This window comes from Cyrtonyx montezumae, unplaced genomic scaffold (assembly GCF_038088225.1).
Source record: "Cyrtonyx montezumae isolate F1298 unplaced genomic scaffold, pur_monq_1.0 scaffold_17, whole genome shotgun sequence".
In the NCBI taxonomy this organism is placed as follows: domain Eukaryota; kingdom Metazoa; phylum Chordata; class Aves; order Galliformes; family Odontophoridae; genus Cyrtonyx; species Cyrtonyx montezumae.
The window spans coordinates 1029401-1046513 of NW_027071903.1; the positions used below are offsets into that span (position 1 = coordinate 1029401).

The 17113-nt window shown below is 36.9% G+C and overlaps 1 protein-coding gene across 2 annotated transcripts in view; it reads right to left on the minus strand.

The window, feature by feature from the left end:
- CDH13 (cadherin 13) overlaps positions 1-17113 on the minus strand; it is a 427603-nt gene that overhangs the window by 78375 nt on the left and 332115 nt on the right. For both annotated transcript variants that reach the window (XM_065733108.1, XM_065733107.1), the window contains exon 8: positions 2763-2903. In XM_065733108.1, coding sequence (XP_065589180.1) covers positions 2763-2903 — 141 coding nt within the window. The remainder of the gene's footprint in view (positions 1-2762; positions 2904-17113) is intronic.

Sequence of the window (17113 nt, forward strand, 5' to 3'; positions counted from 1 at the left end):
GAGTAAATACTATAGAAGCTACTGCAAAGCTGCATACAACAGCAAAAGAACATTTAGATCTTTCTGAAAACATCAAATAAAACCCATTAATGTGCATTTTGAATAGGTATATGAGGAACTGGTTTCTAAGAAATAAATATAGTATTAGTACACAGAAAAGTATCATCGCTTAAGTGTAGATCCACAGACCTGTTTCACAACAGTTTCAGTATAGCCAGAAGTTCTGGAGGAAATAAGATCAGTCAAGTGGCAAAATAAAATTCATCTCCAATGGAGAGAGATTTGTTCAAGCATAGCTGAGATCACTTTGAAATGAGGACTCAAAGAAACATCTCCTAACACATATAAGGCTTCTTGGAATAGAAATATACAGAAAAAATTTCAACTTTAAAGGAAGCATGAAAAATTATTAACTTTTTTTCTTGTCATTAAAGTTACTGAAATCATAGATATCTTTTTAAAGATATACATCACAATACATTCCACAAAACTTCATTTCATCCACAGCCTAAGCACCTGGTATTGTTCTAATACAATGTCCAGACTTGTGTTTAAATGATGATGAAAAAATATTTAGAATAAAATCCAGATCTTACAACTTTATCACCTTTCACTTTGTCATATCAGGAACCAGACTGACCCTAATGCTCACAGATGAAGAGAATGCATTGAAAATATGGCTTAACTGATCTATCAACAACATATGGCAAACAAAGGTCATAGATTTTCTGAGCAGAAATTATACTGTCAGAAGAAAATACAGGCCAGTAAATATTCATTTGCTTCATAGCATGAAAAAAGACAGAGAAAATATCTTCAAAGAGAAGGAAGACAACTATGAAAATACAGTAATACTATACAAGTCGAATACTAAAGCAGCCATCTCTATGCATATAAAAATCAAAACTTTACATTTACTATATTTATGCTTTCTAAAGTTATCTTCTGCAAATCAATAGTACAGTAGTATGCATCTTGTATTAAAATACAACAGCTAAGTATTTTAATCAGGAAGCCAAAGTAAGTGGCCTTATTAACTGATGCTCTCCCTTCCCTCACACTATATAATTTGAGTATGTGTTTGTAAAAGGATCCGATACCACACATCTACAGGTTTTTTTTTTCCTGATATTTCCTCCTTTATACATGGGAGAGGAATGCAACTTAGCAAGGCAGAAGGAAGATTTCTGAGGTCATTAACATTTCAAAATTTTCATAGATTTCATCTGATTTTCCATAGAAGCAGACAACAGGTTTAGGGGCTAAGTGGGCATGCAAGTTTTGACATGCTAGTCAGAGGAAACTCTTCTGGCAAACAGGATATAATCAATACACTTCCTTTGAAATGAAAGTTTGGAAATTCAAGTAAATAGTACTCTGAAGACATGAATTGTTTTCATTACTGATGAGTGCAATTAGCTTCCAGTTGTAAATACACTGCATTGTCCTAACACGTTTCTTAATTATGCTCAAGAAGGCTAAAATAATACAATATTATAAATATATTTCAGACGCAGGTTGCCAGGAAACATCCTTCACAGAACTGAAAGCCTGATCTAAAGGGCAATTCTAAGGCCACTTAGTTAGCACATATGTACTTGGCAGGTTTGGATCAGGCTCTTCATTGTACTTTTCAGGAGAGTGTAATGATACTGCTAAAGTGAGCAATTGTGGCTACTGCAATTCGTTAGTGAAAATTAATATTCCTATTGACAAAATTGTCATTGTTTTTTATTTATGCTTTTTTTCCTTGTTTTTGTAATCTTCTTTCTTTTTTAATCTTATTCAATATGCATTTATGAAAGAAGTAATTATTCAAGTAAAATTGCAGCAATTTATTTCAAAATAATCTGTCAAATTGCTATAATTAGGCAAGGAAAAAATATAAAAACATATAAAGAAAAAAAAACTACTTAAAGAAAAACAATGTATTTACAACAATAGAGCTCCCTTTTCATGTTTCCTGGAAATCAGCATTCCTAGGGCTTATGTCTCATCTTCTGGGATTATTCCTTAAAAACTGCAGAGCTTCAGGAAACATTTATAATAAAATCTGAACTAGCTGTTATTAGGTAGAACTTATATTCTTTCATTTTCTCCAGATGCCATACGTAAAAATTGCACACTAATAAGGTGTGAGAAGGCTAATATGGTACATGGAGTAGTGTGGGGAGGGCAGAAACTATGAGCATGCTTTGCCTGAAACCAAAAGCTTTTTCTCCCCCCCAGATTTTCAGTGCTGTTCAGTGGAACTCAACTTGCAGGGAAAAAAATTTCCTTGAAAATGTTACCTGTAAGTTGAATTTAGAGCTTTTAGCACCAGAGTTCAATACAGAACTGACAACACTAGATTTTTCACAGCTGAAGTACAGAAACCAGGACAAAACATATTGCTCTCATCCATGTTCCCTATCAGCAAAAGCCCTAAGCTACAATGTGGGTAGGAGGGAATTCTCAGTTTCTCCCCATTAGAGCAAAAGGAGAAAGTTGCCATTAGCAAACTTCTTTTACAAGTTTTCACTGCACTAGCCAAGCTCGGAATGATACAACTTGATGCAGTTTTTTTACCTGTGGTTGCACTGTGTTTTGGAAACGATGCATATACATTTATCATGATAGAAGAACAGCACTGGGAAAGTCTATCATGCTGAGATAAGAAGATGTCTATGTTCCTCTCCCATTAAGGAACATATTTCTATTTAGAAACAAACTAGTTATAATTACATACAACATTTTGTGGAACACAGAAGTCAAGTTCTTACCTCCTTCTTGGTAAATTCCGGCGGGTGGTCATTTTTGTCATCAATAAGAATAGTGGCAGTTGCAGTTCCAGTAAGTCCCACGTCATGACCGCCCATATCCTTCGCTTCGATAACCAGTTCGTACTTTGGAGTTTCCATAGTCTGGAAAAATTACAGAAAAAAAGTCTTTTTTAAAAAAGCAATTTATTTCACATGAAGTGAATTTGGTCTGTCAAAGCATGGTATAGAAATGGATCTGGTGACAAGGTTAATGTTTTACAAAAATATAAGCACAGCTTTTTCAGCACAACGGACACCTTGTTTGGAATACAGTATGAAGGAATACAGGTGAATACTGGTAAACAGTATATAGCCTATTATTTAAGAAGTTTAGAAAAGAGAGAAGAAAATAAAATATAATTGCTCTTTGAGAGAAAGCTTTCACTCCAGTGCACTGGTATTTAGGAGCTTGTCTCATCAGTGTTATCATGGGTATATAATTAAATACTAATGCCACAATCTACATATACATTCATTATATTTTATTAAATCTAATTCATTCCCCATATTAGCGTTTAGAATGGTAGTGTAAGTTTGCTTCACTGTAAGAAACAAGAAAGCAGTTTCTAAAACAGGCAGCTACCTGATATTTTACAAAGTAAATGTGATTTATATCTGTGTATCCAATTTATATGCCATGGTTACTTTTCTGACTGCCTACCTCTTGTAGAAAAAGACAGCTCTAACAACATAGGTCTACAGGAAAAGCCATCTTTATTTTCCCTACTCTAACAAAACAGCCGCAACTTAAGGAAAAACAAGAAATTGCAGCCACAGCTTCGCAGGGGAATGTTAACGTTTGTAATTCACTCCTCTCTTATCAGAAATATAGTACATCTGTTTGTTCTCTGGACAGCTGAATATTAATACATCCATCAAAACTTATTACCAGCATCAGAATCTTCTCCCATGAAACACACAAAGAGTTTTGATACAGATTTTAGTAGAGACAAGACTGGGCACCTAATTAAAATGATTATTTTCCCCATTTGTATGGCTGCCTCGCTTGGAACCATCTGCCTAAAGACCATATGTGCTTCATCACTGATGGAGAACACAGATGGGAAGGTGCTGCAGCCACCTTTAAAGCTATGTGTAAGAATACCATATGTAGAGGATTTTCAAAACTTTCTAGAAAAACAAGTCTGGAACTCAGGAGAAAAGCTACTTAACAGTACCAGAGAAGGTGGTTCACTCAAGTGATTTTTTTATTCTCAGAGCAGCTCTATCAGCCATCTGCACATACAAGAACCAAGGCTGCACATCTTTGACATCACTCATCCCATGTCCTTCAGCAAACACTACTCTAGAGAATTAACATGCAGGGAGGAAACTTGTGTGAAATTCCACATAGCAACACACTGATCTCTGTCTGCCATCCATACGCTGTGTGATGAAGCAGAACCAATGAGGCTGGAACAGTGCTTATCCAGTAGCAGAGAACATCTCACCATCTACAGTTTAAAACAGACTTAATTTTCATCCTTAGCTTAGTGAAGAAACCTCCTAGTCCACAGTCTGCTTTAAAGCTAAAGAATTCAAAAGCATTCACTAAGCTGTATACTGTGCCTTTTCCTGGGTGCATACAACACCATTCTTGGAGCACATGTGAAAAAGGTGACTCCAATTCCTGAAGCATTTTAGGCCAACACAAAGCAACCCAATCATTTGCTCATCAGATCAACCTGCTATGAAGCAGTATATTTGCATGTAAAGTCAATGAGTCAAGCCAGAAGCCCTAAAAACATCCAGACTACCTGCAAATTAGTTGCCACTGTCACTTAGAGCATCCTGAGAAAAGTATTTTCTTAAGTCTTACACTATTTCATGGAATTCATCATAGAAGGCAGCAAACCCAGAACAAGGTTTTGATTTATATCATAATATAAATATACACAAGAAATATCAGTGATGTCTCCAACATAAATTCAGGTTATAAAGTGGAGCAAGATTTACAGTTTTCATATGTTTCTTTTCTAAAATATTTCCATTGTATTAAAAACTGAATGAAACTTCTCTCTCCTTCTCTAAATGTAACTTTTTCATTATTTTCATTAGGAAGTTATTATTATAGTATGGAAAACTTGCAAAGCCATTTATCATTTCATGTTTATAAATGTCCTTGCTCAAAAGAAGCCCTTTTTTACTCATAAATTGTCCTTTTTTCCTTTGAAAACTGTCCCATTTTCTGTTGAAAGCAAGCCTATTTATGCTAGAAATTGTGACTACTGCAGCAGAAATTTCTGTGACAGGAGTCCAATGTTTAAGCTTGCAATGGAATGTGGAAAACACTGAATTTTGAGTAGTATCACATATCATTATGAATACTTCACACTTTTCCTGCTATGCAGCACTTTCTACATCCAGTTCTGTCGCCAAATATTTGCTTTGTTAGGGAAAGCAACTTCCAACACACCCAAGCCCAAGAGGCTTGCTTCCACCAGATGTACTCTCTACACAAGGAGATTGCAGTAGAGGACTTTTTAGCATTTCTCACATCCCAGCACAGTTATTTCACAGCTCAGCCCCCAGCAGCTATTTGGTGATGGTCTGGTGTGATGGGCACAACAGCAGGAATCCTGGCCACTGCCCTTTCACAAGGCCCAGGCCTTCCACCTTGGTGTTGTATCTCCCTACAGCCACCTCTTTCAGCTTGTGGATAGGAGCTTCAGAGAAGAACAGCAGCCCCCATTGACTTCCCCATCACCATTCCTTCCTTCCTTGATCCCCACTGCACTGTTTGTGTAGGGACAAGTGCAGCACCCACCATTATTTAAGGACCCCCCCAGACATTCTGAGCATCCCAGCAAAACATCGCCTGCCATCAGACTCAGGCTTCCTGTTCCTCAAAGCAGTGACCTGGCCCCTGAAAAGCAACCTTTTGAAATAACAAACAAAACAACAACAACAAAAAAAAAAAACCCACCAATCCATTACAGAAACTTTGTCACGAGTAATATAAACATGCAACAACTCTCAAGGAAGTGGATCCACAGTTTAAAATGGATAATAGATGATTTTAATAAATGAACATTAAGTTGCTGTTTCTGTGGCATATTATTTATATCTGTGACTTTGTGGAGGGTTGCGCTGTTGAGAGAGTTTGTGTAGTTACAGCAGGGGACCCATTCCTATCCCCATAAATTTTCACTGAAGTCATTTAGCCACGGCAGGGGTGACGCTGGCAAATTGCTTGGATTGCCAAGGAGGCAAGCCATGTCAGGAGAGACTTTTTTCAAAGGCCCACCCACTGCCAGCATCACCAATGCTAACATTTGTATCACATCTCACTCCCTACCACCTCAATATGCCTGGTCTGGCTGTGGTAACTAAAAAGATGCCAGAAAGGCCCTTTATCATATTTTCAGACTCCTGACAAAACCAGCAGGATATGATCACAACGGTGGAAAATAAACACTTCAGCGTGTCTACAGGCAGTTAGAATAAAACAGATGATGACTTGTAGAAAGCACAAGATAGGAACCAGTTAACGACAGTTTTCTGACAAGTTTTAAGCTTTTAATATGTATTTCCTACAGATACAGTAAGGGAACTATTAGAGTCTTAAGAAAGGCAAGCCACTGGGGTAGTGCTTCACATCGCCAGTGATAACAGTCCAAATCTTGGAGGCTGTGTAGTATTCACGTACCACTAAAATTTAGCAGGGATCAACGGTTTTCTCAGTACAGTAGGACTCAAAATGTAGGACTGGAACAAATGGAACTACTTGCATGATTAGAGAAAATTTAGGACTACAATTATTTTCAAATATGTACAAATTCTGAATTTCCAGTTTTGAACGCAGACTCGAGCCCTGGCACCGCTCGAGAACAGCAAAGTTATTTGCATCAATTTCACTGGGGTTATGAACTCAGAAGAAAAAAGATGCTTATTTAGATGCTTAAGATCGAATTTAATTCTTAACTTCTGAAGTTTAGAAGTTTTGGTCAGACATTTTATTTGAATATTTAGAAAAGTGGAATAGATAATACAGTTTCACAAGAAAAACGAGCATGAGAAACTCTTCTTACAAAGACCTCTTTTTGCCATTGGCACTTGAAGAGTGTTTGACTAAAAGTAATCTATAAAATTGGTGTATGGATTACACGTGTATGAAAAACACTTCTTTCTGCCTGGAAATTGAAAGTCTGGTCACTGTTAGAGTACTTCCAAGAACAGCACGCATTGGGAATCCTATTTACTAAAATCATACTTTCTGTTTTTCCAATACAACTACCTATTTTCAGTAGACTGTGTATCTTCTGGAAGGGCACAGTACTGCGCGTTAGGAACTCTTTGTGAATCTGAATCTAAACTAAGAAGAATGTGGATCAAGGCTTAATCTTCTATGTAATATGAAGATGGACTGGCTTCAGAATTTTAGGCTACATTGGTCTTTTGTTTCATCTGTAATTCAAAGAGGTTTTGAGAGTTATTCAACCTATTTTCCTGTAGGTCTTCACAACATTGTTTTTACTATTCAAACTGCATATACAATAGTTGAAAAAGAATCATCTCAGCAGAAAATGTCATTTTTTCCTTTCATATTTTTTCATATCATCAGCCTGCCACCAAACTCAGTATTATTTTGCAGTTTTTCTTCTAGCAAATTTTAAGATCCAGGAAAAGATTCCAGACTGTGAACAAATCCCTGCATCACCGAAGCAGCTATCTGAAAACTGCAGATGGACATCAAGGACCAGGAAACCACTGGACTCCAGGAAGAGTCTCTTCAGTGTTTCCTCCTGCCTGGGTGACCCTCATATAGTGCTTTTAGCTAGGTCTTCAATCAGCATAAGAGATCTACAGATAGCATGCTCGGAAAAAGGCACACAGTGTTAAAACACCTAAGCCTTCATTTGGCACTGTGGTGTTTCACCTAAAAAGCTGAAAATAAGAATTCCTACATTCATATAAAGTAGTGTGTTGCTAAGATCAAAAGAAACAGTGCTTGGGAAACAAACATGATACAGAATGTCCAGAGCACTCATAAGGGCTTCAAGTATATTTTCAGTCTATCTTAATACTTGTTGCCAATGAGAGTTGTGTACCAGTTTGTGGCTATTAATATTTTCTATAACAATGCAACGATACCACAACACTTCTATTTACAGTTATGTTTACAAACAATGCATTCAGGCATGTTAACATATTAGTAGTGTGCTACTGTATGATAGTTTTCACTAATGCCTTTATTATATAACCAGAAAGAAAAATTCTTTGGATTTCAATAATTTCAGTGCATGCTAAATAAATGCTTGCGTTCATTTAAGATCATAATTGCATGTAGTATGCACTGAATACATCCTATTAAGACATAATCAAACTCCTTGTTAAGTAACATTATCAACATTCAATCTAACATTGTTTCAGACTATGTTGTCAGGATTTTGACAAACGTAGAATTATAAAAAAAAAGGAATAATGTGACTATTAACAGCTCTAAGAGATATAATGCTTTTATAATTATAATATCAGCATTTATATTAAATGCCAATTGCTGCAATGTAAAAAGCACAGCATAGTCTGAGGCTTTGCATTCAGATTCATTCAATCAGAGCTTGAATTACAGCTTGATGAATTAAAAAAAAAATGAAGTTTGTAAGGCAAATCCTCTTTAGCTCACCCATTTACAATTTTTTATATCATAAAGGAAGTTCTACAGTTTAATCATTGTAATAAGGTACTGTTATGAAGAAAATCAATAACTGTTTACCACCCATAGGAGAGATCATTCATAGGTATATCTGGAAGCAAAGGGAAGACTAAATTTTCTCCTTCAGCAGTTGTTGTAAGAAAGAAATTGTTTCCAAGTGTGATACAGATAGCTTCCAAGATCTAAGACCAGACAATAGAAAGCTTGCATTAAAGCACCCCAGCATACGAGGGAAGGATGGTAAGACCCCGTTCTCTTGTACAAACAAGGTCTTCAATCTGGTTGTCTCAAATGGTTAAGAACTAAACCTCAAGCTGGCCTCCAGGAGCACTCAAAACAAGAACTCCCTTTGTGATTGCAAATATTTCTTTCAGAGTGGATTTTTTCTCTCCTCCTTCCAAACAGTTGTGTTTCAGTAACGTGTTCATTTTGACAAATCAGTATACTCCCATAAAAATTGTTCTTCTGTAATATCCAATCAGCTCTATTTGCAGTGTTATGTATTTCATTTTAACAGTCATGATTTGCAATTCAAATAATCTGCAGACTAAAATATATTTGCTAAGAAAAAAAAAGCTCAAGTAATTTTAATCCATTAATATATTAGAGATGTACAATCTGTTTGCAGACAATTTGTGAAGAGAAAGAAGGGCAAGGTTGTTCTATTAAATTATTAGTTGCAAATTATTCAATCATTATGAGTCCCTGCCATAGGTACAAATGAGTCTATTTAAATCCAAAAACATAGATGAAGTTTCTCCAACACAATAACCCACTGTGGCTATCAGCAGAGACAGATTTTCAAATATTTCTATATTAAAATACTTTGCTATGAGGATTCCCTAATGCATGTGAATGGTGCAAAGTTCACATACGAAAAGTCAGTACACACAGACTAGTCAAAATGTTCTGCTGTAACTTTAAGAGGACAAATCATGGCTGGCCCTTGAACTGTGAAGCCTGAGAAGACCCTCAACCTGTTATTCAATGCAGCACAGCTCCACTGACTTTGCACTGACTGCCAAAGTTTATTTCCACATGTTTATTAAGCTATAGCTGTTTATGAAAAACCATGCACACATGCTTCCACACCACAGTATATGATGCTGCATTTATTGTACAACAGGTAGGTTGCCATGGATTTGCACTTAGTTCTGTATTGTTTTGAATGCAAGAGTCTGCCTTCAAATTATCATGGCATCAAGAGCGTAAGCGCTCCCAAAACACACATTTAGAAAGAAAAATCTGCAGCATCCCTCAATTCCTCAAAGCACAGCGATGAAGGTAATATTTTCTTCCCTGTTGCAAGTATAATTGCATTGGAATTTGGGAAATCTTGTTATCAGCGAACAGCACCAGAGTGCCTGTGATTGTGTTTGTGCAACACAGGCTGGGAACTAATGAAGTTCTAACCATTTAACCCATGGAGGGTAAACCAATTCACGTTAGAAATACTTCATACAAAAGCACTAACACGCAGCTGGTCAGCATTCCTCTCTGTTCCCTGGGAAAAAACTGCTTTCCTAAATTGTGTGGACAGTGGCCAAAGTCGGTTATCTCTGATCTTGTTGATAAACGCACGTTATCCTCCTGCAGCTATGAAACAGAGGAATTCTTCGCTGAGCAAAAAACAAAAGGATCTGTGAAGTATGCTTATCAGTGCTTGAATTTGTTCCTCCTTGAATCCAAATCAAGTTTAAGAAGCCCTGAAGTACCTCCTGCAGGCTTAGGAGGAGGAGACTCAGCAGTTCCAGGCGGTAAATACCGCCTTTCACAAAATTATGTCCCATAAAAGGCATCTCCAAAGCAGAAGCACAAAAAAGTTGGAGTTTTTTTTCTTCAGTATGACCTTTATATTTGTTATGTGTCAAGAAGAGTGTCTGAACAAGGCAGAGAACTTCTGAAGCAGTTCAGTCAAAACCCAGCACATTTATTTCCTCACAAAGTCAACTCTGTACCAAGAAACACAGCAGTAATGTAGCATAAGTCCTGAACAGTATACGCATCTGTACTTCTGAACTGTACTTATTAACACATATTTCTTCAGGAAACGAAATGAAACATAACACTGATTAGCTTATGATTCACTACCATCAAACAGTCTATCATCTTGCCAAAGATGAAATTAGATTAACAAAGTTTATCCCACTGAGATCTGCCTGGATGCCAGTGCAATACTTGTGCTAATTTACCTCACCATTCCAGGACATCACAGATCCACACAGAGCCTTTCTTCACCTTTTCATCAAGCCCTAGATGGATAATTTGGGCAAATCAAGTCTATTTAACAGCACACAGCTGACAATAACAATCCCAGGAAATATGTCTGGCTGTGCATGCATGGAGGATTTGTGCAAATCGTTGTGTCTGTGAGGATCAGGAAACAGCTTTCCAGGTGAATTACCCTGTTCTTCACACTTACTGCACTGCTATTTGTACCATGGTGAGGTCTTGGAGTCTGATATCTAGATTTCTTTCAGCCAAAATCCAACTGGACCATGTGTCCTGGGATCCAACTAATTGTGCTCCAGCCATGGTGTGATGTGGTTCTGAGTACAAGACTAGAGTTGGAGGTGAAAGACTGCAGCACACAGTATGGAGGTCAGTCCCTCAGCATCTACTGTTTTGCTCTACAGATCATCTTCTTCTGGCCTGCTCTGTTTGCTAACACAGGAAGAACCTTCAAGTCCATAATATAAACAGAACTGTTAGCCTTTACAGCCAGTGACATCATCTCATAAGCCAGAGGCTGAATGAGGAGAAAGAAGAGGGACAAAACCCGACGGATATCACAAAGTTCTAAAGACTGTGACACAACTGGGTTATGGCAGTCACTAGACAAGTCTGAACCATGTGACAAAGTATCTGACAGTGCTTGCTTCAGAGTTTTGCAGGTAGATGCTTCATCCTCACCCCCAGACAGCATCTAGATCTACAAGCGCGTAACATGTTTCCTAAGCACAGTTTATACAGAAGAATGCGAACAAGAATATGTGTTAAGGTCTGTAACTGATCACTAGGAAGCAGGTTTCTTGATGATCTTTGCACAGCAGTTTTCTCTCAGTTTCAATTTATAATCATCTAAACCAATATTCTCCACCTAGGTAATAAAAGATAATAAGTTTTATGATACCTCCCTAATGCCAAGTCTTTACATAATCTGTTATCAAATGAATCAAAATGAAGCTTACTGGGTTAACATCAGAAAACACATTCTTACAAATTAGGAACACTTAGGCTGTGTTTCCCTCCATAAACATTCCAATTTCCACAACAGCAAGCAATGCGATAAAGGTCAGGATGGAAATTGTGTTCCTGCTGTGTAATCTGCTTTGCAGATTTGTACTGGTGGTCAAAATGCCCAGAAAACTCAATTACTGACTTGCTATGACAACCATACATCAGCAGGTCTAGATGGACAGAGGTTATTTCTAAAATTACTACCCTAATGCAAAAAGCATATTCTATGATTCTAGTTGTACAACCTTTGCCTGATGTTTATATTGTTAAATATTAATGGGAGCACTGCCTATTATTTCAGGCATATCATCAAGAACATAATATTCTAGTTAAATAGGTACATTCTATGCTGAAGAGTAAAAAAAAACCAAAAAAGCCAACAACAAAAACAACAACAAAAAGCTCTCCATGTCTGAGACATTTAAATGCAATATTCCAAACAGAATTGTCACCAAATGTTAATTTTAATCACTATTATCATTTTCCCCTTAACTTTAATTTTTTATGCAAACGTTATTTTACTTTAGTGTTCTATTGCCAGTAATAATTCCAGGTATCTTTTGAAATAAAGGATCCTGATGAGAGTGTAATGAATCAGTAAATGACACCAGTTTTGCCCATGGACAAAAACAATTCCAGTGACTGCATTTATACTCTCATTGGGTTATACCTGCAGAATATAAATTGATCTAATTTTAAATCATCCAAGGGAAAATGGTGTAAAATGGATTTCAATTACACTATTGCTGTTTTACAAAATGGCTTATCACACTATGGGGTGAAAAATCAGCCCCTCCAGAGGATTTACTTTCTGATGAAAGGAGTAACAACAGAATTTTCCATTTCTAATTTTTCCAATTCCTTTCTTTTTCTTACTTAGTCCTAAGCATCTTCTCAGCATTCTTGATAAAAAATAATTAAATATCTTATTCACAATTCCTACATTTTCCACCTTGATTAGTAAGTTTTATTTTTGTTAACCTGTCAGAATACTCCATACACCTTCCAAGAGCATACGAAATCAAAACAGCCACCCCCCATCTCCCTCCCATCAGACCTTTTTTCCTTGCAATCACACTAAGATTTCTAGTTAACCAGCACTTTCAGACTACATCTCTAGTACTCTTCCATGGCTTTGTGCAGATTTTGCACTATGGCACTGTTGTTTTTGATAAATAATGATCCTGGTTGCTTAAGTTTGTGCCTCTTATAAGTTTATGTCCATTTACTAGAACTGTATATGCAGATTCTTTCTGTAAATCAATCAACAACTTTTTCCATTCACTCTAAAAGAAATAATCGCTTTCTAATTCACACATTTCATTAGCATAGCAAGATAAAAATCTACTTATGGCATCAATTTAATATGGTGACCCAGGGGAAAACTAGCAGAAAATAAAAATAAAATGTGGGGAGATGGTGCATACAGAAGAATTATCTTTTCAAGGATTTTGGAAGGCTAAATAAATGCACAGCTTTGTGGTTAAGTAGAAAATCCCACAAAAGGGAGTATTAATCAGAACCCTGGCAGATAACTGACATAAAATTCAGGACACATTACTCAAACAATAGGAAATAATATAGGACATAAACTTGACTTCTTTTCTGTACAGTCAAACAGCTATATGTTCTTTTATGTATGTTTGTAGCAGTGTAATTTTCTGGCACAAAACCTTGCTCAACACTGTGGCAGTGTAATAAATTTTTCTTTGTAAGAAATTTATTATATTTTTATTTGCTGTAATGCCACAGTACTTGTGGGGGTTTTTGTTTGGTTGGTTTTTGTTTTGCCTGAACTAATGGCATTCTGAAGAAGTAAATATTTGTCTAATTTTGTTGCTTTGGCCCACAGAGCTTCACAATAAAACTGGAACGTTCCTGAGGATCTATGATCGCTGCCTTCCCAGTCAAGGGAATACTCTACCAGGAGATGCAACAGACTAGGAAGGCTTCTGATGACCCTCACCAAGAGATCAAAGTTAAGGCAAAAGTTCCCTTCAGCTTCAACAGGTCTGGGTGAGACATCCCATGGGAAGCAGAATGCTCAGCTGTCTTCCCAGGTAGAAACACTCAGTGAACCAAATCTTTAAGCGTTTGATCGTTTAAGGCAGGATTTTGCACTAGCAAAGGTCCAGAGAAATCTTATGCTGTCAGTTTTTAGAATAAGACATTCAATTAACATTTTCAATAATGCCTTACTGTACCTTTTTAGGTCATACTTTGACATAAGATTACAGTGAGTTAAAACTACAAAGCATCTGTACTAAATAGTATATGAAAACATCCTACTATCATGCTATACAATGCCAGAAATAATCAGGAGGCCTGGTTTTATGTGCAGCATTTCTTCACGAGGAGTTCCCAAAATACAACATTACAGACAAAAATAGGTGATCTGCAGAATTAAGAAAGAAATAAAGATGAAGACAAGAGTTAAAGTCTAAGAGAAATCCACTGAGGTTTATTTTATTATTGTTATCAAGAAAGAACAAGCTGCAATAAAGTGAATAACTTCTACAGAAGGCAGAGCCAGAGGTCAACAAAGGAAGTAGGTTATGAGGGATATGGAGGTAACCAGAGGTCAGGGAACAAAGATGGAGTGAGTTTGTAAAGGGTTCTGTAAACCTGAAGTGCCATTTCCAGGAAGTTCTTATAGACTATGAGCAATAAAAATGAACCAAAGAGAGAACGGGTTGGGAAGCACTGCTAGCAAGAAAAGGAAGAATACTTTTCTCCACTGAAGAACAGGGAAGAGACAAGTGTACCATCATTAAAACAACACTCCAAGGCTGGAAATTGCTAAGCCCTACCTGTATCTGTGAATGCAAGAAACATTACTATGATTACCATACTTAGATGGGAAGTATTGTGTCACATGGATGGTTTTCAAAATCACAGCCCTGTGCTGCTCCCCTTACTACTTGCTATGAAGGTGAAGGATTAGTGGTCTGCTACTCGGCCAGCAGCAAGTTACACTTCATGTGTCTACAAGCATGCTCTTAACCTGCTCCTCTTGGTCATCTCAATTCTGCCAAATCCCCATCTATCTGCTCTGAAGAGGTACGCATGCTTACTCCCATGTCCCTGGAGGCCTTATCCAAGCAGCAAGGGCTGCTGAAAGGATCCGTACAACCTTGTGTTCCCCAGCAGGGTATTTTAGCAGCTCTCATATGGTGTAAGACAAATACACGGCTATAGTGCAGATGAATTCTGGCCATACTCCAAATGTTTTGATAAGCAGGTTTGCCCTCAAGCAAAGCAAGAGCTTTTAATAGGGTGAAACAAAATGGGTCAAAATCCTTTCAGTGCACTGCATCTTAGACACATGTAGATAAATGTAATTTTGCATTACTGTCAGACATCTCATAAAGATTTGTGATTATGCCAAATAAATGACTGAGGCACCTTTTCAGTTCTCTGAAGATTAGCATTTTCTGTGTCTAGAATGAATGCCAGGGGAATGCAAGAAATCCTCAATCCATATTTATGGCTGCCCTTCAACAGTTTTTGGAACCGATGATACATTTGATGAGACCAATCAGATCGAGATCTAGTTCCTGACATTTCTGCAGGTCAAGGACTACACAAAACAGACAGACTGTAATGCTCTGCAACTTTTACCAAATCCAAGAAATTCTTACATAGTTAACTTATATGAATAAATTTCCTACCCAAATCAACAAACAAGTCAGAGTTAGGGGATCGGGCTCATGTCCTGGAACTACTTCAAAATATTTTTGTAAAATAAAAAAAAATCAAAGTTGGCATGGCAACTGTTAATCTAATAGGATTTAAATATAATTCTTATTGAATGGTAAAAATAGAGTGTATAATTGTAATTAAAATATAAGCTTAACAAGAGTAAAACACTAGTAAGTCTTACAGGGAACATCTCCTTAATTTCTCTCTCCCTCCACCTCTCTCAAAGGAAGGGTTTCAAACTATGATTTAATATGAATTCATTATTTGAACTGAGATTAACAAATATTAGTCTCATTATAAATTTTAATATTATTTGCATGAACTTTATTGAGAAAGAAAAAAGGAAAAGAGAATTTTCAAATTCATAAGAAACAAATGCAAGATAGCGTTTAATTTTCTATTGCTTTAAAAGCCTAACTAGGTCACTGAATTAAACCATTTTCTCAGGGTAAGAAATGCTGAGTTAACATTGTAAGAAGCAGGGCTGATTGGAAGGCAGGCTAGAAGGTATATGGTGAGATAATTAGTTTAATAAACAGATGGAGACAACGCTAAAATGACTGCCTTTGTCAAATGTTCAGCATCTAAGTCTGGTAAGATCGTGTCTGGTGAAGCAAGAATGGAATTGTTGTGAAAATCTAAAATGAAATTCATATTAGTTATGTGTCAACTTATTAAAGCAGATTGCATACAGATGAAACAAAAAATTATCAATATCTCTATGTTTCTTTCAGAGAATTTGAAGGCAGCAATGGATTACCAACGCAGAATTCAGTTCCCTTCCAGTACCCTCTCTCTACACAGCTTTGCCTTCTTTGCATCTATCCCAGTTTCAAAAATATTTCAAAGGCACTGAATGAGAAACTTGCACATTCAGATGTGCTTCCTGTAGGTGGGGATCACAATGAGAGACAAAAATCAAGATTCTCTCTCCGTGGGAGAGAAACTGTCTGCAGTTCTCCAGGCTTGATGAGAAGAATCTGAATGAAATGCACGATCCTCAGCTAATGATGATTTTTGCCACACTTGAACTGTCTGTAAGGACTGAATGTGCCCTGGAATAGAACACATCCCAGGATAGATGCGTTACACTTTCTCAGCACTGGGAAATGCAGATGAAAAAATAGAATCTTTCTTTAACAAGCAGTTAAGCCTTGAGTTTGCACAATCTCAGTGCATTTGGATGGGGGCAATGAGCACAATTTTGCAGGAAGCCATTCACACTTGCCTGAAGATTGCTCTAGTTGAACATGGTGCTGAGGCACACTGAAACACATACAGTGTAAATGGGGCTTTGGCTACAATGTTCCTGGCTTAAAAATTACTTCTGTGTACTAGAACCTATGAGATGATGTCATAGGATAAACTGTTTGGACTCCTCCACACACACACACACACGAATTGATGTGCTTTTTAAATATAAAATACAAAGCACTGTTTTGATCAGTCTCATTCTTTCAAGAATGAAGAGTTATGCTGAGTTTTGTCAGTATTTTTAAGATACAGTTTCATAGAACCTAAGCATTTTAACCCAAAGCTGAGACATCCCTCTATCAAATTCAAAGTAGCTATTTGACTACACCCTTTAGACAGAATGCAACTCCTCCAAAAGTACTTAAGTGTCAAATTCTCCCCTTAGTTCACCTGCAGTGCTCTATTTACCAGAAGTCAAAGTAGTCAGTCCTAACAGCATCAAAAGGATTTGTTACTAAGC